Source organism: Coturnix japonica, chromosome 2 (genome assembly GCF_054131305.1).
Source record: "Coturnix japonica strain WE chromosome 2, WE-NBRP24, whole genome shotgun sequence".
NCBI lineage: Eukaryota > Metazoa > Chordata > Aves > Galliformes > Phasianidae > Coturnix > Coturnix japonica.
In genome coordinates this window covers 10341720-10363692 of record NC_140664.1, presented here as the reverse complement: position 1 = coordinate 10363692, position 21973 = coordinate 10341720, and the positions used below count along the sequence as shown (strand labels likewise).

At 46.9% G+C, this 21973-nt stretch overlaps 3 protein-coding genes across 7 annotated transcripts; 2 read left to right on the top strand and 1 right to left on the bottom strand.

The window, feature by feature from the left end:
• Nucleotides 1-610: 610 nt before the first annotated feature.
• RNF139 (ring finger protein 139) lies at nucleotides 611-8092 on the top strand. Of its 3 annotated transcripts, XM_085539332.1 has the most exons (3): nucleotides 880-996; nucleotides 3704-3831; nucleotides 4995-8092. In XM_085539332.1, the coding sequence occupies exons 2-3, from the start codon at nucleotides 3783-3785 to the stop codon at nucleotides 6800-6802; spliced, it is 1857 nt and encodes a 618-aa protein (XP_085395458.1). In that variant the 5' UTR covers nucleotides 880-996; nucleotides 3704-3782; the 3' UTR covers nucleotides 6803-8092. The 3 variants fall into 3 exon arrangements, with proteins under 3 accessions (XP_015711748.2, XP_085395458.1, XP_085395459.1); XM_015856262.3 differs by lacking the exon at nucleotides 3704-3831 and having other exon boundaries at nucleotides 611-996; XM_085539333.1 differs by lacking the exon at nucleotides 880-996 and having other exon boundaries at nucleotides 1669-4234.
• On the bottom strand, nucleotides 7194-18686 carry TATDN1 (TatD DNase domain containing 1). 3 transcript variants are annotated; one of them, XR_014943291.1, is made up of 13 exons: nucleotides 18651-18686; nucleotides 18397-18462; nucleotides 18122-18171; nucleotides 17271-17334; nucleotides 16017-16160; nucleotides 15877-15919; nucleotides 13739-13824; nucleotides 13447-13487; nucleotides 12169-12263; nucleotides 11998-12074; nucleotides 11290-11360; nucleotides 10292-10418; nucleotides 7708-7811 (listed from the first exon to the last, which is right to left on the bottom strand). XR_014943291.1 is itself a non-coding variant. In XM_015856268.3 (12 exons), exons 7-12 carry the CDS (start codon nucleotides 13776-13778, stop codon nucleotides 7709-7711), a joined length of 459 nt encoding a protein of 152 aa, XP_015711754.2. In that variant the 5' UTR covers nucleotides 13779-13824; nucleotides 15859-15919; nucleotides 16017-16160; nucleotides 17271-17334; nucleotides 18122-18171; nucleotides 18397-18462; nucleotides 18651-18686; the 3' UTR covers nucleotides 7194-7708. The 3 variants fall into 3 exon arrangements, 2 of the variants coding, with proteins under 2 accessions (XP_015711754.2, XP_015711752.2); XM_015856268.3 differs by lacking the exon at nucleotides 12169-12263 and having other exon boundaries at nucleotides 7194-7811; nucleotides 15859-15919; XM_015856266.2 differs by lacking the exon at nucleotides 12169-12263 and having other exon boundaries at nucleotides 7194-7811.
• Nucleotides 18687-18726: 40 nt separating this feature from the next.
• Nucleotides 18727-21192, top strand: NDUFB9 (NADH:ubiquinone oxidoreductase subunit B9). The gene is made up of 4 exons (XM_015856269.3): nucleotides 18727-18833; nucleotides 18974-19166; nucleotides 19928-20041; nucleotides 20960-21192. The coding sequence occupies exons 1-4, from the start codon at nucleotides 18748-18750 to the stop codon at nucleotides 21089-21091; spliced, it is 525 nt and encodes a 174-aa protein (XP_015711755.1). The 5' UTR covers nucleotides 18727-18747; the 3' UTR covers nucleotides 21092-21192.
• The last annotated feature ends 781 nt before the right edge of the window (nucleotides 21193-21973 follow it).

Here is a 21973-nt window from a genome sequence, read left to right as displayed (position 1 = left end):
CCTGGGCTGCCTGGAGAGATACACAAGTCGGGAAACAATTCCAGAGCAAAATGTGTTGTTTTTTCCCCTCAGCCCCAGCTCCCCGGTTACACAGTGAGGATGACAGAGGCTTTACATCACGCACCCCTAATGAACGGGGCGCTGCATTGCATTACTCAGGGGGAAGCCGAGAAGTGGCTGTGCCCACCCCCGGAGCAGACAGACGTGTGGCAATAATTCCATGAGGAAGCTCCCTGAGCAGGCCGGGCCGCGGGACGTGCTGGAGCCCCACGTCGTTCAGAGGGCGGTGTGACACACCGTGCCCACAGCCGGCGCTGCACCACGCGCTGACAGCACAGCACAGCACAGCACAGCACAGCACAGCACAGCACAGCACAGCACAGCACAGCACAGCACAGCAATGAAGCGCTTTCATTTGGGAAGCAGTCCCTGCGCAGGAGGCTTTTAGGCGCACGAGTTCGGCCCTATTTCCCGCTGATGTCACAGCACAAGGACTTTCCCGGCGCTCTGCTCTGTCACAGCCGAGCCGAAGCCGCCCCGGCCCTGGTCCCTCCGGGGGCGGCGGGGGGAGCGGAGGCGGCGCCGCACACTGTGACGCCCCGCGGCCCCGCCTCGCCGCCCGGCCGGGCCCGGCCCCGCGGAGGGAGCGCAGAGGGAACATGGAGGCGGCGGCGCGCCGGGGGGCCTGGCCGGGCCGGGCGGCGGCAGGAGCGGGGCGGTAGCGGCTCGCCGGGCTCCGTCGCTCCCCCCTTGGCCGCCCCTCCGCTCTCGAGCCAGGCGGGAGGCGCGGGCGGCCCTTTCCCCTCGCCGGGGGGATGGCGGCCCCGGGCCCTCCGCAGCTCCCGTGGCTGCGGCTGGGCCCGCGGCTGCGGTCCGGGCTGGAGGTCGCGCTGCGGGTGCCCAGCCTGTTCCTCATCGACGCCATCTTCAACTCGGCCCCGCTGCCGGGCGGCTCCGTGTGCGCCGCGCTGCTGGCCGTGCTGCTGCGGCTGCTGGGTGAGACACCGGCCGGGCCCGGCGGGCGGCTCCGGGCCGGGCCCCGACCTCGCTGCTCCCTCGGCCCCCCCTCCCGTTCCGTCGGGCTCGTTCGGAGCTGCTGTGCCGCCTCGGGCTTCTCCTCAGCCCCTTCCCCCGGCTCTGACCCCTTCCCGCTGCCCGCTTGCTGCTGCCCCCCGTTCTTCCCTCGCCGCTCGTCTTCCCCCTTCTTCTGCCGGCCGCAGCGCTGTCTCTCCCCGTGGCCCCTCTCAGTATCCCACACCCGTCCCTGTCCCTGTCCCCGCGCTCTCGGTGTGCGGCCTCAGCTGCAGGACGATGTGCTCGTGTCGTGCTTTCTGGTGTCCTCGCAGCGAACGGGGCCTTGGCAGCCACCCGAGCTCGGTGTGCCCGCTGTGCCCGCTGCCGGGAGCCGCTCGCGGGGTCTGGAGGCTTCCACAGCGTGTGGCAGCCATGTGACGCCGCGGCGGGGCGTTTCATAGGCGCTTCGGTAGCACTGCCGGGTCCATTACAGCGGGAATGGCAGCTCAGAAAGTGCCCCGAACCCAATTCACAAACTCCAGAGCTCTTTCAGTCGGTTATTTTACAGCTGTATCTGCCCTGGGATGGAGGTGTAACACCGCTTTAACACTGCGGTGCTGAGGGGTTGTGCGCCCCAAGTAACTCTGCCTGCCGCTGTGAGAGCCAAACTGAGCTGCAGTGGGGATGTGGCCCGTGACAGGAAGGAACAGAGGCACTGAAATGCAGCCAGGGGCTGTGCAGGCCTGTGCTGTGCTGCCTTGGTGCGCTGCCCTGCTGCTTGTGGTGTTTGTGTCAGGAACAACAGCAATGGCAGGGACAGGCTGGTACAGCTGGCAGGGGAGAGGTTACGAGGGAACATGGGGACGGTGTTGCAATAGCAGAGGGGAAAAAGGGTAGAGCAAAGCAGGGCAGCAGGCAGGAGGAGAGCCAGGAAAAACACAGAGCAGGAGGCAGGGGTTTGGTTTGGGCCGCTGCTCTGGGGGCACAGGGCAGCTCTGCAGGCAGCTCCACAGGGCAGTGGGCACAGGAGCATCTGGGCAGTGCTCTCAGACAGCAGGTTTGAGTTTGGGTTGTGGGAGCCAGGAGTTGGACTTCATGATCCCAGTGGGACCCTTCAGTTCAGGGCACTGTGTGATTCTGTGCCTTGTTGCAGCAGTTACCCCCTCTTGTATCCCATTTCTGGAGCTTCTGTTCTACCTTGATGTAATTGCTCAGAGTGCTTCTCACTGCTAAGCAGTCCCTTTAAAAACAATGATGTTGCAGCACATCACTAAAGCAATTTGTGGGAGCCATTCGTTGTGTGATCCAGATGCTGTAGGAAGTGCCTTGAATTTGATCCAGCGTAAATGGGAATGGGAGATACATTATCAGATGATCTCTCTTAATTGTGTGATAATGAGATGGAGTTATGAAGGAGCTCTTCAGGATGGTGTTTGTGATCGCTTTGCTGGAAGGGCGTGGGGGAAGCAGGTGATCCCTGCCTCCAACTGAGAGCTTTGGGAGCAGTTTGTGAGGGGCTGTGCTTGGGGACAGCTGTGAGACTCAATGCAATCGTAACCGCCTCAGGATGATGCTGAAGTCCTTCCGTGTGGGTCAGTCAGTAGTTACGTTTTTTCCCTGTGAGTTTAAGGATTACAGGGTGCTGCGGTTTAACCCAGCAGGCAGATCAGCACCGCACAGCTGTTCCATTGCTCATCCCCCCTCAACTGGATGGGGATGAGAATTGGCGGGGGAGGGGGAGATGAAACAGATTGAGATGGACAGTTTAACGGGACGGAAAAGTGAAGGGAAAATAATAATAGTAATGCAAAACACGGTTGCTCACCACCTTCTGACCAGTGCTAAGCTGGCCTCTGAGCAGTGACAGCCCCCAGCCAGCCCCCACCTCTACAGTACAAGAAGCTGTAATGTCCTTTGTTCTGTGCAGCACGGCTCAGAGACACCAAAACATTGGTGCGTTATCAGCGCTCTAATCTGAAATCCAGAATACAGCACCAGACCAGCTACTGGAAGAAACTGAACTCTGTTCCAGCTGAAACCAGGACACAGAGTTGGGGCTTTGCTGTTAGGACACGCTGAGATATTTATGTTGGATTTGCTGTATGTAAATACAGGTGAAGTTGCCCTTCTTGTCGCCATTTGCTGACTTTGAGCAGCTAATCTTAGCTGGAGAGACCTGATAGCTTTCAGGAGTGGTGTTGGACAGCTCTGAATTACTCTGGGAGTACATTTTACTTCAAGAATACTAACAGGCGTTCTGTATGACTGTTAAAAAGCTTTACTACAGGAATGCTCAATTTGATTCTTCCTTCACCTACTTTCTATGCAGGTGCGTTGGGTTGGATGCGTTGGAGAACCAACTGCTGTGAAGTTTTTGTCCTTAATCTTTCAGGCTAACCTTGCTTTGTCTCTGCTGCTCATCTTTCAGATCTCTGCATGCGCTCTGTAAGCATTTCCACTGCAGCAGAACCACTTGGTCATGGCAAAAAGATGGATGGTGTGCTATGGCAAAGGAGTGCTCCCCATCCCCTGCCAGAGCACCCCTTGGTCTCTGGGGTCTTTTCAGGTTCCTTGTGGGCCTTGGCTTCTCCATGTGTATTGGCAATACATGTTGTACGTCTTGCTACGGACTGAACAGGGGAGCCTGTAGGTGTAGCTTTTATCAGCTCACTGTAATGTTGTTTCACAGATGTCTTGCATGTGAAAGGTCAGTATCTTAAGATGACGTGCAGTAGTAAGCTACAGACTTGCTACTGCAAGGAAGAGAAATGGATTTGTTGATGGGCATGTTTGACTCTCCTATGGATGTTTATTATGGTATGTATGAAAAGGCAATGAAACGGTCAATCTTCTTTTAGAAAGTGTCTCAGGAGTTGGAGCTTTTCATGGAAGGACTGAGCATAAGGCACTTCCTGAATGACTGTTCTTCCCTCAGCCAACTTCCCAAGGTTAATGATTAGTTAAGGAAACGTTCTTACATCAGCCAGTGCTGCTCGCAACGAGTACCTTTAGGATGCAGTAACTTTTTTGGGAGTACTCTGCCTTTTGCTATTAATTCTTGTTCCCTCTTCCCCTTCTTACTCCTACCACTTCTTCCTTGTTTTCTACACCTGTGTTCCAAAAAATACACACACTGTTGCTCAGTTCTATTACAGGTGGATTGGCCAAAGCTTTTCAGAGTGCCTCACCTGGTGGGGTTACGTCAGAGTAACTGGGTGAGGTAGGAAAGCTGTTAGCCCCTCGGTGACTGCTTGCCTCATCCTTTAGCTCTCTTTCATGCCTGTCCTCAGAGAAAGTTTGTCTAGACTGTTTTGCAGGCTGTCCTGGCGCTTTGACCAATGTGGGTGTTTGTAGTTAAGGTGCTTTGCTCAGGTGAAGAGGGGGCTCAATATTGGGTAAATGTGTAAGATCAATGAATTGCTAAATCTGGTAATTCTTCCCTGCTTCTGGAGTTTGCCCACCCTTAGATGTCAGGGTCAGGGAAGGATCTTTGAGGACTTGGATGTTGTCACTGCTCCAGTCTGAAACTGCAGATAGACTTAACAACAGTGCTGACTTATGCTTAAATTGTCTTTGCGTCACAGCAGTGCACATCTGTATTAAATACAGATGATAGAATAGAATCATAGATTATCCTGAGTTGGAAGGGACCCACAAGGATCATGGAGTCCAACTCCTGGCTCTGTATGGACCACCCAACATCCAAACCTCATGTCTGAGAGCAGTGTCCAGACGCTCCCTGCACTCAGGGCTGTGCCTGCTGCCGTTCCATGCCGGCTGCTTTGTTCAGTCCTCAACCCTGCCTTCCCCAGATGAAGTGGTTCTGTAGTCTGTTCTCTGAAGATAGCATCATTGCTAGTGCAGAGTTCTGAGTGACTAATGGGAAAGTGATAAATGAAAGAAATGTTGCTGTGAAGCCAATAGGTAAAATCTGTTGCTCAATTTCTGCTGAGAACTAAATGGTTCCCATCTGTTTTTAGGTGTCTTTGTATCCAGCATTGTTCTGGTGTTACAACAGCGAGCACTTTTCAAGTTTTATATGATCGCCTCGGCATTTCTGCTGGCTGCAACTTCAGTGTTGGTGAATTACTATGCTTCTTTGCACATAAACTTCTACAGTGCCTACTACACAGCAGCTTTTGGAATTCAGCTCTTCCCTCATAAAGGACCTTCGCTCTGGATGGCGCTCTCCATCCTCCAGCTTACCTTTGGGATTGGATACGTTACGTTGCTGAACATGCAGTCCTTATACTCCCAGCTAATCATCCTGGATATACTGATTCCTATTATTGGCTTGGTTGTTGAACTACCTTTACGTGTCCGACAGATACTAGTTTTTATTTCAGGCCTAGTGCTGACACTGAATACCACAGTCATTTTAGTTACGAAAATGAAGTGGTTCTATTACTCGGTGCGGTATGTTTATCTGCTGGTAAGGCACATGTACCGCATTTATGGATTACAGCTATTGATGGAAGATACATGGAAGAGGATTCGGTTTCCAGCCGTACTGCGTGTCTTCTGGCTGACGAGACTTACAGCACAAGCTGTGGTATTGACATATGTTGTAAAGATGGCTGAAACTAATACGGAAGACAAATTCTTCTTTATATCATGGGATAATTGTTGGGAACTGATCTGCAGCCTGATAATAAGCGGGTGTGATTCTACCTTAACTGTGTTAGGCATGAGTGCTGTCATTTCCTCCATAGCACATTATCTGGGACTTGGCATCTTGGCCTTCATTGGGTCGACCGACGAGGACGACAAAAGGCTGGGTTTTGTAGCACCTGTTCTGTTTTTCATTCTGGCTCTGCAGACTGGTTTAAGCGGACTGAAACCAGAAGAAAGACTGGTTCGTCTGAGCCGCAACATGTGCCTTTTGCTAACCGCAGTCCTGCATTTTATCCACGGAATGACAGACCCCGTGCTGATGTCTCTCAGTGCCTCCCACGTGCCGTCATTCCGCAGACACTTCCCCGTGCTGTTTGTTTCAGCCTGCCTTTTCATCCTGCCCGTTCTGCTCAGTTACGTCCTCTGGCACCACTATGCACTGAACACGTGGCTTTTCGCAGTCACTGCGTTCTGTGTCGAGCTCTGCCTGAAAGTCATCGTTTCTATCACTGTTTATGTATTGTTTATGATCGATGGCTACTACAACGTGCTGTGGGAAAAACTGGACGATTATGTCTATTACGTTCGCTCCACCGGCAATATTATTGAGTTTATATTTGGAGTCATCATGTTTGGAAACGGAGCTTACACAATGGTGTTTGAATCAGGAAGTAAGATCCGCGCTTGCATGATGTGTCTGCACGCGTACTTCAATATCTATTTGCAAGCAAAGAATGGCTGGAAGACTTTTATAAATCGCAGGACTGCTGTTAAGAAAATAAACTCCCTTCCAGAGGTGAAAGGAAGCCGGCTCCGTGAAATAGATGACGTATGTGCAATCTGCTACCACGAGTTCACCACGTCTGCTCGCATTACTCCATGCAACCATTACTTTCATGCACTTTGTCTTCGGAAGTGGCTGTACATTCAGGACACTTGCCCCATGTGCCATCAGAAAGTGTACATTGAGGACAAGGAGAACGCCAACGTCTCTAACAACAACGGGTTTGTGCCACCAAATGAGGATCCTGTACAAGTTGTAGAAGAAGCTGCTGATGCTGAAAATGAATTAAATGAAGATAATGATAGTTCGGATAGTGGTGAAGATGATGATGACAGTGTGGAACAGCACTTGAATGAGACTCTTAACGCTGACTCTGACTCTCTTGGGTGATTAAGATGTCCTTTCCTAAGCCGTGAGGTATTCGTTTAGCATTGACTCAAACAGAATAAAGTATCACTTCGTAGTTATTGTACTTTAAGCACAACAGCAGTATCTCCGTGTTGAGTCTGTGAATGGTGGTTGTTTACTGTGGTGTGTGCTACTGTAAATATACCTCTAATTTTTGCTGGTCTCTTTCACGACCACCTTAAATTATGTACATTATTGTACATGGAATAAAATGTTTTCACGTTTTTAAGATGGTTGGAAAAACACTCTTTAATTGTTGTAGTGATAATGCTGTGCCAAAGACTGCCTACCAGTAATCCCTGATCAGTGAGTTATGGATGTTAAATGCTGGTGAAAACAGACTGTTCAGTGGGTTAAATCAGAAACGAAAAGCTTGAACCAAAGCAGCTTTACTTAACAAATTCAGTATTAGCAGAGCTTTATCACTTAAAAAATAGCGAGTTGTGTTTAAAAACAAAACAATGAAAAGCTTAGGTTGGTAGACTTAACACTACAGCACTTGCCTAAGTGGAACAAAAGACGAAACTGCTAAGCTTTCTGGTAAAGTAGTAAGCATGCACTTGATTGTTCAGCACTTCTGAATTACCAGTAGTAACTTGAAGCGTTCTATATGTGAACTCAGCAGCCTGGTATTCATTTTGCAATGCGTGCAGGTATTAACAAGAGCTGCTAGCTTAGGCTATTCTAGAAATTGATCCCGAATCTTGATGAAGAGGAAATAGGGCTCGGAAACTGTACCAATGCAGACCACCTTTTTTGAAATCAGCTTTAATCTTGTACAAAAAGCACTACATCTTCGCTTCTGTTGATAAGAACTTGCAGATAGGATCAGTCTTAAATTTTTGCAATATATTTACTAAAATTATGTTGAATAAATGTAAGAAACCTTTATATATTTGGGAAGAAGACTTTAATAGTGTTGTTATATAGAGTATTGGCCAACTCGAGTGGGTCATCTTCTCTTACTGCTGCCATAATTTCCAGTATTTGACTAAAAAAAAAAACAACAAAACAACAATAATAATTGATATTAGACTCTGAAAACCAGTACTGAATATCCATCAGAGTGTCACATCTGTGTGTACATCAGGAACCTGGAATAAAAACCCACTTTGAGAGCTCAGGGTGAGATGCTCTGATACAGAAACAGTTTCACTTACTAAAGTCAGTAACTTCTATTCCCTGGTCACTGGTTGCTCACTGGTACAGATTCATCTTTGGTCTTTTGACTCTTGTTCAGAGGTAATTAAACAGCTTTCTGTTCCAAAGAAAGTGTCATTTTGTGCATGTCTTTATCAGTGGTTTTGACTTTTCAGACTGAAATTCATTAACCTCCTGTCAGGGTTAAAGCGGCACTATAAACAAACTGGTTTATGGGAAAGCTTAAATCCCAGCTATAAACATAACAGGTTACCTCTACCAGGACAGCTCATTTCTCCTTCTCCTTTCTCTAGATTAACTGTGCTGGATACTCTCAGCTGTTAGTAGGAGATGCTAAATAAGCATTTTTAGAAGGCCTGGGGCCTTGTTATAATCCAGGAAAAGGAGGCAAAAGGAAGGTAAAGACTAGTATTAACACTCAGTAAGAGCAAACTGAGCCACAGCCCCTTCTCCTTATTTACTTGATTTTCTGTCACTGAAGTACAGGAGAAATCTGTATCTTCTATACAGTTCTTTTCTAGCAGTAGGAAAAAAAATGTAACGTTTTTGTGGTGAAGATGAAGGACCTCAGTGGTGCGATTTGGGCTTTGGATTTTCATCTCAGCTTGGGCAATAGTTAAACTTCTTTTCAAGAAAGGCAGTAGAAAAAGTTGCTCCTAACTATTCCTGGAATGCCAGTGTTTTCCTAGATGAAGAATTAGAGCATTTCATGCTTGTGTTTTGCAGCCAAAAGGCTTCTTTATTTAAGAGTACTTTCAAGAAAAGATGGGGTAAGATCAGGCCTACACAGAAATGATAACTACCAAAGAGTGTGAGGCCTGAAGAGCTCTGGGAGGGCTTAAAGGTACTTGTCCCCATGTGGCTGCAGTGGGATGTGATGTTTTATTGCAATACTGTATGAAAGCTGCAGGAAGAAAGAAGCCTCTGGTGGATAAAGCTTCCACAAAAACAGCTTCCAAGGTGTGTGTAGCAGCTCTTAATACACACTGTATATAGATATCAACACCAAAATGAAAAGCTTAAAAAGAGCTTGAAAGTCTTCCCCACTTCGGTACCACTACCAAAGAAAGCCAAGTGGAAAAACCCTCCAACTGAGCTATATTAAACAGTAGATGTAACCTAAATATTAAATATAGTTTGTGGCCTCACACTAACTAACTTTCCTCTCATAACAGATCATGCTGCTTGAGAAGTCACAAAATGCCAACTCTCGCTGCACTTCCCCAGGCTTACAACGTTCTCAAGTTACTAATATACTACTTAATCTACTACTAGCAATGGTTGTAATTGATTTTAAGAGGACGGTATTTTTGAAATAAGGTTGAGTTAAACAAGACTCTTATTTAATTAACGACAAGCCAAAGTTTAGCACCTGTGTACTGCTGTAGGACAGGCTCCCAGTGCTGCTAGTGCTGGGGTGTCTGCAGCACTGTGATGAGCTGCAGTTCAGGCTGCAGAGCAACACAGAATGGTGTAACAGACACACCTGCACAGCAGCCTTGTGCAGGCAGCAGCAGAGATCCTCAACTCTTATGTTCTCAGTGGATCCCTTCTGCATTTGTGGACTGGCCTCAGAAAGTCTAAAACTCTGATTTTCACTGAAACAGTGATTCATTTCCCTGCTTTTCCCACCTCTGGGAGGTGCATTCTGTGAAGGTGGCAGAAAAGAGGCTTTCTGTACATCCAGGCGGTGAGTTCAGCAGCCCTCGGAGCTCACTCACTGTTCTCTACATTGACCACTGTTACTCATATCCGAACTCCACAAGATCAGTGTTTTATGAAACATTTGTTCCAGCATCACAGCAGAACGAAGGCAGGACCCTTAACCAAGTTCACATGATGGCAGCCTTTACCACAGGCACAGCGAGGCCTGAAGGGAACTAGGAGAAGCCCTATCAACATCATTTCTGTCTACTCCCTGTCTTTGCACTGTCTGTCTTCAGAGGACCGCATAGCTCCAGCGCTGCATTGGTTTTAGACATAATTGCAACTGACTGAAGCTTACTCAAGTGCAGTTACTTCACAGGGCTTAACCCATTTTTCAGCACACAGTGACAAGAAAGAAACAGTCAGTGCTGCTCTCCTTTTCAGGGAGCTTTCTGCATTCACAATTGTTGAAATGGATTAATTAAGTCCTTAACATACATATATTTTACAACCTATTAAGTTACAACCTATTAAGTAATACCTTGCATACTTTAACACATTTCAATTCATTTCTCTGTACTATCTTTCCTGTGAACTGTTGCTTTGTTTTCCCCTGTGAATGCAAAATCCTTTCTGTAATCCTACAGGAGTGCATTTACTTACATGATATGGCAGGGCTCGTTTCTGTCCTTCAGGCAGTGCCCCGTCTCCCATTTCTTTTTGGTAGGAAATGTAGTTTTTACGTATTTCGATCCAGCATGAGTATTTTTCACTCCACACCACGGTGCATCTGGTTGCATTTGAAAAACAGAATTAAGAGCACGCAATCACTCGGCAATACCATGAGATGGATTAATCAACTACATCCACAGATATCAGTTCTTGGTGTCTCTTTTGAGGAATGACAAAAAGAGATTGGGGTAATTCAACACCTGAACAACCTTTGCATTTTTATACCAGTATCTCAAGGAGTTTACCTTTCACAGTGCCATACAATAACATGTACCACTAATGGCTGATATAACAAAGATGGCTTGCGTGCACTGTGTCTGTTCCAAGGACATTTCCTGTATTCCTTAATGCTTGTGCTCCATAAGCAATTAAGTTAAAGCATTCAGGCAGTTTGCTTTTTTTGAGATTCAGAAATTCCATTAAATACAGCATTTTTTACTGTCAGTTCCTCACATGTGAAGAGCACACGCAAAGAAATCCCACGCTCTGAAGTCGCAGCTCATCAGCCCAAGAGAGAACGTGAACCTTCTCCCACAGCACCCCTTTTAAAGAGCTGCTGTTTGGGGTTGATATTACAGCTACCATTGGCAGGACCTCAGCCACTGCCCTGTCTGGCACTTCTCCAGCAGGCTGCACTTTAAAAGATAGTTGAGCAGGACTTCAGCATTTAAATGCAACTGAAAATCCGGGCTCATCAGTTCAGCCTGTCCATCTTCCCCTGTTACGTGGGGCACTAACAGGCTGCTCCTTCCCTCCAGCAGAAAGCTGAGGAGCAGCACTAAAGAGCCCACAGACTGCCCTCCTAAACACAGCAGTGTGCAGCCCGTTCTCTGCTCCTCTCGGGCCTGCCTTATCACTGCTACGCAAGCACATCACGTTGCCCAACAGCACTTAAGTCACGAACTGCTGACCAAGATATAAACTCTTACCAGTCTCAATCATTAATCGTTCACTAGGAATTGATTTCAGTGCTTCCAAGTTGGCTTCTGTTTTCAATGAACTAGAAAATCAGAGTTTGGTTAAAAAACGTGCGCAAGTCAGAACTTTGCCTGTTCAAGTGTTCCACAGCAAAAGCAGCCTCCTAAACAACTTGAAGAACATTTCCTACATTTTAAAACGCTGCCTCTAAATTCAAACTCTGCACTGAGCAACAAACGTGGAGTTACAGGGGAAGCTGGTTTGCCCCAGGGAGTGCACAGAACCCGCCTGCCCAGCCCCAGCTAACACTGCCACTAAGGCAGCCCAAGCTGGCGGCCGGCAACTGCTGGCTGTGTGAGCAGCAGATAGAGCCCATCAGGTGATGTGTGCATTACTCCCACACTGGACGTGGCAACTGACAACTAGGCTTGTTCTCTTTGTGATCTTACAGTAAGTTTGCTTCCACGCTCTATCACGTTGTTCATTTCCAAACAAGGATTGACTGCAGGGTAGTAGGAAGGACCCCAGGCCAGATTAGCTCGCTGAGTGGTGAGTTAAGAACTTTTTGTAGCTAAAAGATTAATGAGTGCAATTCTAAATCTGTCAGACGATTAAAGGCCTATCGAGCTTTGAAAACTTGACCTCATTGTTTAAAAGAAAATAATGAGTTCATTGCAGCTGACATTTTAAAATAGCTTTATTTCCTGTGAGGAACTTACCAGCCATTTATGCCAATGTAAAGATCCGAATCTATTATAGCTGCTGCTTCTTCCTTTGTGCCATCAAAGGAATGAACCTAGAATAAATATAAATACATACGCAGATATGTAGACTGTAAAACTCCAATCATTTAAAAATCATACAGTAGTATTGACTTGTGTCACAAATACCTTTCATTGGAATGCATTACACATGTACTCAAAGATGGGATATAGCTCATCTGACTCTGCACTGGGGCAAAGCTCAGGCTGGAGTCACTGGAATGCTGCAACAAAACCAGTTATCACGTTTCATTAGCGATTAACGTAGGACAGGTCTATACTGTGATACTGCTTTTGGCCCATAAATTTCCTGTAGCCGATACCTGAAATCTGAGAGGCTACACACAAAAAGCAATGCTGCACGTGCTCAGTTTTTACATTCTTGCCTTGGTATTCCCTAGAGTAAGAGCTGATAATACTTTCAGCACAGACTTTAGTCCAAAGGAACCCATCAACCTACTGGTCATCCTAAGGACGAGAGGCAAATGACAGATCACAGGGTGTGAAATGGAACCCATATGGAAGCTGTGGTCCCTGGAGGGAGCAAAGAGAGCACCCACCTCCCCATGCCAGCAGATGAACAAGCAGATGCCAGCAGCAGAGGGTGCTCTTTGTGTCTCTGCTCGTTACCAGCTGTCCAGGACTGAAGGAAGGAGATACGACTCAGTATAACTCAAGAGCTTGGGGAAGGTTTTGTGATACCAGTGGGGAAACTTGGGGACTGAAACATCCAGACCAGCTGTGGTCTGACATCAGTAGGATACAATAATCCAATTCTTTATTGCTTTTGGAAAACCATGGCATAATGGAAAGCTGAAAGAGAACTGCTGGACTTCCTTAATAGTTTCATCTGAGGTTTCTTCCTGCTATGCTTCTGAATTAAAGTACACGATCTGAATATCTAAAGACAGAAAGCAATCACAAGTTACATCTGGATGCAATTGGAAAATCACGTCTGATGTCAGAAGCAAACGTTTGAGGTTACAGCTCCCACTGGGAACACGCATCCAAATTATCTGTGGTCTGAAGGCACTGCAGTTACAGGCACCAGAGAATTGGGAAGAGGCCAATGTCAATTATAAGGTGCTTAAACTGTCCTCTGCTAGGCCAAGAAAAACTGCTCACGTCAGCTCAGAGCCATGTCTCAGCCCATCCTCTTCCCTTGCAACATAAAACGGTTGAAGAAGCAATAAAAATACTGAAATCCAGATCTTTGTTTTTATTTTTAAAGTGGATTGGGTTGCAAATTTAAATTTACAATAGCTGAAAATACCCAACAGGAAGCCTACGCAGATTCCACAGCAAACAAGAAGTCACACATTAGCAATGATATTCACATACACCCTCCAGCCCCACATAGATGCACATGTATGTAAAAATGAATGCCACAGCAAAGCCTGTACTTACCACTCCTCCAACAAATCTATCTCTGTTTCTTCTCATTATGTCTGCAACATAAAATGAGTAAAAACATAAGATGGTTTTGTAACAGACCAAGGTGAAAGATCCCTGTTTTTCACACAGAGGGTGGTGATGCAGTGGAACAGGCTGCCCAAGATGGGTGGTTGGTGACCCTGCACATAGCAGGGGGTTGAAAGTAGATGACAGTTGTGGTCCTTTTCAACCCAAACCACTCTAGGTGTCCAGATTTTTCCTATTCAGAACTCATTACTGCTTGAAACCCTCATGCAACACCCACCTAAAAATTCAGCATGTGAGTTCCTGCAGTGAAGAAACATGGGCAGCCTTGTTTGCTCTGCCAGGTCAAACTGTTTTTCAAAGTACCTGTAAAATAAAACATCACTTTTCAGCAGAGATTCAGTCTAAGGCTGAATTAAAAACAGCCAAAGAGTTTTTTTCTGGTGCTCGTACGCTTTGGTCCTCCAGAGGTAAAGAATGAATCAATGGATTTGCCACGCAGAAGCTATCATCCATTCAACAATCTAAGCATTCATGTTTAAAAGAAACTTGTTTGCTGAGGGATATTCATGCAGCAGTGATGAGCACAGGTAAGAAGTGGCCAAGAGCATCAACTCTGGAAGGGTGCACACACACACATATGGTGAGCACAAACCCCTGAGTAGCGCAGGTGCTGATGGAGATGGGTTTTATCTATTTTTAATGGCAAAGGAACTGCCTGTTCTCTTCACATGGTTCTGAAATGCCAGAGATGGAAGAGAGTGTCTATCATACTCTATATAGAGACCACTATTTCAAGAAGTATTTGTAAAAGGTGGGAGGGGGTGAATGAGGGAGTGCTATTATAGCCTCCAATAGCCCAAATTAATCCTTAGAGTAATAATGCAGAGTTTTTGTTTGCTTTTCCACGAAGGTCAGCCTTGTCATTCTTGGGATGAAACAAATACCAATATCACACATCTTCTGCCGTGTTCTGCACACTGTCTTCGCTTTCCCATTCCTCAGTGGTTCTCCCTCCTTTGTGTGCCTGCATCCTCTCCTTTTCGCTCATTTTTATTCCTTTCCTACCTCCTACTTCCAGTATTCCCCTTGAAGGAGCAGTACCAGCAAGGCAGCCTTCTGTGAAGGCAAAGACGTGGGCAGAGGGCAGGCAGCCAGGCAGCCAATTCCCCCAGTGCAGTTTGTAAAGTCAGCACTGATTTAACCTCCTCTCCAGTAACCTGCTGCTAGTTCTGATCCCCCAGCATTATTACTTACAGTTTCTCTGTCTGCCACGCTACACCCAGGCATGAGAATGACAAACACTCCTCTAACGCTCCTCACTATTTTCTTTAGTTAAGACAATGTGCTTAGTCTAGATTGACTAAAATACACATTTAATTGCAACTCATGATTGCTCTTGCAGTTAAATAGCTACAGTTGTTTGATTACTGGTGTTGTTTTAACAGCTCTTTTCATTCTTCAGACTTGCTTCATATGAAAATGAGGTTTTAAGAGACTGAGCTGCAAATAATCCCCATAAGTAACTACTGACGTAACTTTTTACCCACAAAACCAATATCCTTCTTCAAAGCTGAGAGGGAGGCAATGCAGCTTTCTGCCTTTTCTAGCATTTCTATTCAATTTCTAATTCAATTTCTATTATTCTAGGGAATATTTGCAGTACTACATTCATACGGTAAAAGAAATGGTTATCTCTTCCTACCGATCACTTGTGGCGATTAGGAAAATACACAGCTCACCACTGCCCCCCAGTGACTAATTCTACCCATATCAGCAACCTGCAACAGCTCATCAGTCTCCTTTCATTGGAATTTCTCACTTGCCCCTTCCACCACCCACCTTCTCTATCAAGGAGAGCTGCAAAGGCTGTCAGTACAGTAACGCAGGCTGGTGTTAGAGGCTGCCGTAGCTCCCTTCACTCAGTATGTTTGCTGCATACATTACTTCAAACCACAGATCTCTCCAGGTACTCAGATGAAGGTATCAGCCCTCAATTATCTCAGCTAACACTGCCCTTTGTAAAAGCTTCCTTCTCTCCACTGCTGACTTTATCCTTTCTGACAGTTCTGTTCCCTCCTCTTTGCCTTCCACTCCAACAAACTCATTCTTCCTTCATGTACTACAGTTACATTAATTCTTACCAAGAGTCTGCAAGACTGAGTATGAGCAAGAATGAATAGCTGCCATGTCTGGGAACCCTGCGATTCTGATGGATTTTATAGAAAAGGACACATTAAACCAACACCACGAGGGAAGCAAAATTCAGAGCTTGCTCTAAAGTCACGTTTTCTGATACACAAAAAGATCTTCAAATTGCAAATGTCCACCTGACAAAAAAGCCATCTGGTCCAACACAGGAAAGAAAACACTGACGTACAGTGATACAAGTCAACTTACAGACATCAAGTTTCTTACTTGAGCTGGGTGTCCTTTGGGCAAAACTCTAATCTGTCGAAATCTACAATTGGAAAGAACAAAGCCCGGGTTAGTTGGGGTTCAAGGATTGAGACACGTGTTTATGCAAATCACTACTGAAGGACTAAGAGAGCACTTACCGAGGCCACACTCTCCAACTGCTTTTACCTTCGTCTTATTCTTCTCGATCAGATCTTTTAATTCTGATAAATACTGGTCAGGGTTACTCTGCTCAAATTCCCCACAGCGTGTAGGGTGGCAGCCAACCGTGCTGTAAAACATATCTAAAGCAACACAATATTAGATGGTTTTAAGAAACAAATATCATGGGTTCATATGTGCTACAGCCATTACCTCTGCCTGGACTTTTTTTCCACTGCTTGTACTTTTAAAATCAAACTCCCTCTGACCACCTTTATCTCCTGTGCCTCCACGTTCATTAGCTGGGACAGCATTTTGCAAGCGATGTCTGACTCACCTACAAATCCCATCTAAATGACCTCAGTACCAAAACAGAAAGACACATTCGGCGCCTTTATGAAGAATGTATGTACAAAATACGCCTTTGTGTATATAAAAATATTCATATAAATACATCTGTACTCACACATACGTGATACACAACACACACAAAGTCTTAAGCAACAGGTTGGCCAGGCGACCTCCTCTGGTTCATTCCAATCTGAATTCTGATTCTCTTCTGTAAACAGTACTTAAATGTGAATAAATATACTAATTACTTAAACAGAATGTGTATTTAAGTAATTAGTGCTATGATAACTACCTAAAAAGGGAGGGACTGAATACAAACAGGAATGAGAGCAATGACCAATCCCTTCCAACACCCAGAAATCTAAATAGCGACATAAAGCCGTAGGCAATGCACTCATCCCACTCTGAATCCTCATTTTTGTTTCATCTGAGATCCTGTTAATAAGTCCAGGGACACGTCCTTATACACGCTTAATTTAGGAGGCTCAGGGGAGACCTCATTGCACTCTATAACTTCCTGAAGGGACGTTGTGATGAGGGGTTTGGCCTCTTCTCCCAGGCAACAAACAGGACCCGAGGAAATGGCCACAAGTTGTACCAGAGGAGGTTTAGATTAGACATAAGGAAAAACTTTTTCTCATATAGAGTGGTCAGGCACTGCAATGGCTGCCCAGGGAGGTGGTGGAGTTGCCGTCCCTGGCAGTGTTCAAGAGGTGTCTGGATGAGGAGCTATGAGATATGGCTCAGTGGCCTGTGGTAGCAATGGGAATGGGAGGACAGTTGGACTGGATGATCTTGCAGGTCCTTTCCAACCTTGTGATTCTATGATTCTAAGATTAATTCTGTGAGATTCTGAGCAGTTTCAATTTCTGACTGACAAGAGAAGTCTGAAGCAAATATACCATTGGTGTGTGCCAGCTGCAATGCATCTTTACTGTCCTGGAGACTCCCACCTGTAATTAAAAACTGGAAAGAAGAAATAGTGTCAGGATGTTCTGCTCTGAATATCAAACAGGGTGCTTAAGAAAACACTCAGAGAGAACTAAAAATATAGGCAGAGAACATAACAAGACAATGATTAGTGTGTATATATAGCAAAGCTTCATACATCAGTAATGAGATCCTAGATCCCAGGCCCATTCCTCTTGCCAAGGAGGGTTTATTTCTTTATTTCTAATACTCCAGCAGTGTATGAGCAGTTCAGAACAGCATGGAAACTGTTCTGTTTTAACTCTTCTCTTTGCCTTGACACTTCATTGAATTTAGAGGCACACAGAGGCAGGCTGGGCTATGATAACTAAATAATGTGGTCCATTGCAAACAAGTTAAGAGTTACAAACCTGCTTGCTCACCATCATTGAGTTTCAATATGTATGAGCTACCATTTACTAGCAGCACTGTACCATAACTGCAAAGTGGGAGCAGCCTAACACAGGACAATGTAACTAACGTGGAAACTTCTGTAGCGATCTAGCTACAACAGGTCAGAGGAGAACATGTTTCTATTGAAAATGCCACCTTATCACAGGTCACACACAGCAGCACTGGATTAAAATCATTAGTGCCTAATGATCAGTGCAAGTTAAAGACAACACCCTCTGCATGCAGTACTTTCACGTTATGGTAGTGAAGAAAGTTGCCACATTCTCCTTTGCAATTTCCAGCGTAATTAGTTCCAGTGGTGGAGCACTATGAAAACAAAGCATCAGAAAGCAGGTAAAATGCCTAAAAACCTCCAGCTGCGAGGAATTACCTTTTTAACACCAACTTTGACGGCTCTGTCTACCACATCCAAAAGGTCATCTGCAAAAGCACACAGAAACATCAATACATTCAACTCCCGAAGTTTCAGGAGCCAGCTGAACTTCTTTGGAACGTCAGATGACATTCGTGCAGCTCCCATCACAGAACAAACCAACCAACTTGGCTATATGGACCGTGAGCCTCCAGCTTCGAGCCTCAATATGGAACGGACAGCCGGGCTCGGAGGAAAAATAAGCTAATAGGGAATTATGAAGAAATACGTACCTTGATGTTTGCGTGATCCCCTGTAGATCCCCCTGAACATGGGATCCGTGAGGTTAACGCCGATATCTGCCAACACAAACCCCACAGATGGAGGAGGAGCGACCCGAGCCGCCCCTCAGCACGGGCACCTCCTGCACCACACGGGGCTCACACACAGCCGACGTGGGGCTGCACATCCCGACCCCATCCCACACCCCATCCCACACCCCGTCCCATACCCCGTCCCATACCCCGTCCCCTCCCTGTCCCCTCACCCACGATCCTGTGGCGGCTCATGGCGGCAGTGCTGTGGGCTGGGCGCAGGCGCAGTCCCCTCCCGTCCTTCCCGTCAGCCCCGCGGGTCGCTGAGCCATGGCGGCCTACCTGACGCACCAGCAGAAGGTGCTGCGGCTGTACAAGAAATCCCTGCGGCACCTGGAGTCCTGGTGCATCCACCGGTGAGGAGGGGAGGGCAGGGGAGGGGAGGCTGCTGTGGCGCTGGGAGCGGTCCCGCTGCCCCCTTCCGCTGTGACCCCAAGGCCTGCGGCCCGGCACTGCCTCAGTGTGTGACGGGTTTTATTTTAACCTCCCCGTGTAGTGACAAGTACCGGTACTTCGCCGTCCTGCTGAGGGACCGCTTCGATAAGAACAAGGATGTGAAGGACATGGTGAAGGCCACCGAGCTGCTGCGGGCTGGCGAGGAGGAGTTCTGGGCCAACCAGCACCCACAGCCCTACATCTTCCCCGACTCGCCCGGCGGAACGTCCTACGAGCGCTACGAGTGCTACAAGGTGCGTGAGGAGCTGCGGGCTGTGCTGGGTGTGTGTGTTAACCCTGCAAATGCAGTGTGGAGCCCTCAGTACAAAAAAGACATGGAGATTTTGGAAAGGGTCCAGAGGAGGGACACGAAGATGATCAGGGGGCTGGAGCACCTCCCCTATGAGGACAGGCTGAGGGAGTTGGGTTTGTTCAGCCTGGAGAAGAGAAGGTTGCGGGGTGACCTCATTGCAGCCTTTCAGTACCTGAAGGGAACTTACTCCCAGGAGGGGAGTAAACTCTTCGAAAGGGCTGACAATAGCAGGACACGGGGAAATGGTTTTAAGTTAAAAGAGGGAAGATTTAGGTTGGATGTCAGGGGGAAGTTCTTCACTAGGCGAGTGGTCAGGCCCTAGAACAGGCTGCCCAGGGAGGTTGTGGATGCCCCGTCCTTGGAGGTGTTCAAGACCAGGTTGGACGGGGCCCTGGGCAACCTGATCTAGTAAATGTGTATGTTTGGTGGCCCTGCCAGGCAGGGGGGTTGGAACCACATGATCCTTGAGGTCCCTTCCAACCCGGGTCATTCTGTGATTCTGTGTGTTGAGAGGGAAGAACGGACAAACAGGATCCCAGAAGGACGAGGCGGTTTTGCTTTCTTGGCATTACATTTGCTTTCTTTTAATGCATGATGTGATGTCAGTACCCACCTAGAGTGTGCATGCTCCCTAATTCTCACAAGTTTGGAAGGAGGTGCTGACACAAAAGGTGAGATTTTCTCTTTTCTTTCTCTTAACAGCTTCCTGAATGGTGCCTGGATTACTGGCACCCTTCAGAGAAGGCCATGTATCCTGATTACTTTGCCAAGAGAGAGCAGTGGAAGAAGCTGCAGCGGGAGAGCTGGGAGAAAGAGGTCGGTGTTTGCTCAGTGCTTTTCTTAGTAAGCATTTGAGGGACATGTAGCTCTGATCTTGGGAAATATTTAAAGTGCTGAACGCGTGCTGTGGTCTGCATTAAGCTGTGCTTTGTTAGAACGTTTATCAGGATGAAATGCTGGCGTGGTTTAAATGTGCACACAGATCTCAGCATTATGGCTTTGAGGGTGAGGGAATTGCAGGTTAGAGCTGCACCTGCAGCCATGGGTAACAGGTTGATGACCAAAGATTCCTCTTCACCTGCTGTGGAGCTCCGGACCCTTCCTGGTTGCAGCTTTGCAGATGAGTTGCCACAGTTTGCACCGTGTTGGAATCTGGGCTGATTTCTGGTCAACTTCAATTGGACAAAGTTGATAGAATAGTTAAAATGTAGAGAAATAATTGAGTTGTATGTCATGTGGTGCGTCTAAGAGAATTAACACAGTGGCAGCCAGCACTTAATGCTGCTTATAGAAGCCTACATTAATGACACCTGCAGGCTGCTGGGGGCTTGCAGAAATGGGTTTCCTGCTGACTCATGTGGAAGGTTTTTAGGACTTGAAATTAACTGGTGGTTTTCAAAGCAGCGAGAAACACAGCCTGTTTAATTTAGCAATGCTAGGCATGAATTGTAAGAAAATAATGTCCTTTTAAGTAAAAATCTGCTTGTAAACCACTCTTCGCTCTTGAAAATTCGTTCTTAGTTAGTTAACAGGCTAACAGTAAGCTGCAGCGCTTACTGAGTTTGTGAGTGAACAGTGAGAAGCATTAAGCCTGTCTGTTGGCCAAAGGCTTTGCTGGTGTTCTTTCCTCCCAAAACAGGGATCAGTTCCACCTGCAGCTGGGTGCTGAAAACTGCAGCATTGAAATGGGCTTATCTGCACTAAAGTGGCTCGGGGGGGTTTTTTGTCTTCTAGGTGAAGCAGTTAGAAGAAGAAACTCCAGCTGATGGCCCGAAAACTGAGGCTTTGCCTCCTGCTCGCAAGGAGGGGCACCTGCCACCGCTGTGGTGGAGTTATGTGACAAGACCCCGTGAAATTCCCATGTAAAAGCATTACTGCATGCAACAGTTGAAGTGATGGATCTCTAACAGGCAGTATGTGTGCCGGCTATGTTACTGTAATGCAAAATAAAGCCAACTCACGTGAAACAGGTGTTTTTGTGATACTGCTCAGTGGTACCATGGATGTGCTTCCAGTTTGTACAGTGTAGAATAGGTGACTGTTAATGCTGACAATGTGTACCTAAGACAATATGTACCTAAAGAGTCAGCACTGAGCAGCCAGTGAAGGAGTCTTCATGGGATCCTGACACCAGAGTGAACTTTCAGAATGCTGAATGGTTTTTTGGAACTTATTTTGCAGCTTTCGTGGCAAGCTGGGAAAACTCAACTTCTGAGACTGAAAAAGTGGCCATGTAAATTCATTTTACCAGAGAAAGAATGTGGATCCAAAGGGGCAGAAGACTTACTGGGCAATGGGATCCAGCTATAAGCAATTGAACGTGCAGCAACAGAGGCTGGAGCGCATTCCTCACTTTGGAGGAGGTGGGAGGGAAGTGGGAAGTGGGCCTGGATGAAAAATGAGTGAGCAGGTGGTACCAGAGTGATACCTTGGACTGTGCTGTGAAATACACACAGCTGTGCTATAGCTGGAATGAACACTTCATGTGTGATTTTGCACCCTCCATCCCAGTCTGTCAGCCAGCCGCTTTGTTGTTGCTGTAGGACAGAGCAAGGAGACCCTCCTGACTTCTGCAGACCCCTGAGATGGTCCGGCTGCCCCTCCCTGCCCCTATGGCTACTCTGTATGGCAACGTTGATGTCAGACTGGATGATCTTAGCGGCCTCTTCCACCCTTAGTGAACCCTTCTGTGATTTAAAGGCTGAACAACTCCAAGTCCTCCACTGCCACACAGACGTTGGGAGGCAC

Bases quoted from the DNA above. Each gene is read 5' to 3' on its own strand.
- NDUFB9 (XM_015856269.3), top strand. From the start codon at position 18,748: ATGGCGGCCTACCTGACGCACCAGCAGAAGGTGCTGCGGCTGTACAAG. The intron at 19,167-19,927 runs GTGCGTGAGGAG...TTCTCTTAACAG, and splicing joins AGCGCTACGAGTGCTACAAG to CTTCCTGAATGGTGCCTGGA. The intron at 20,042-20,959 runs GTCGGTGTTTGC...TTTGTCTTCTAG, and splicing joins GGGAGAGCTGGGAGAAAGAG to GTGAAGCAGTTAGAAGAAGA.
- RNF139 (XM_015856262.3), top strand. From the start codon at position 816: ATGGCGGCCCCGGGCCCTCCGCAGCTCCCGTGGCTGCGGCTGGGCCCG. The intron at 997-4,994 runs GTGAGACACCGG...ATCTGTTTTTAG, and splicing joins CGTGCTGCTGCGGCTGCTGG to GTGTCTTTGTATCCAGCATT.
- TATDN1 (XM_015856266.2), bottom strand. From the start codon at position 18,672: ATGAGCCGCCACAGGATCGTGG. The intron at 18,172-18,396 runs GTACGTATTTCT...GTGCTTTTGCAG, and splicing joins GGGATCACGCAAACATCAAG to ATGACCTTTTGGATGTGGTA. The intron at 17,335-18,121 runs GTAATTCCTCGC...TCTTCTTTCCAG, and splicing joins TCAAAGTTGGTGTTAAAAAG to TTTTTAATTACAGGTGGGAG.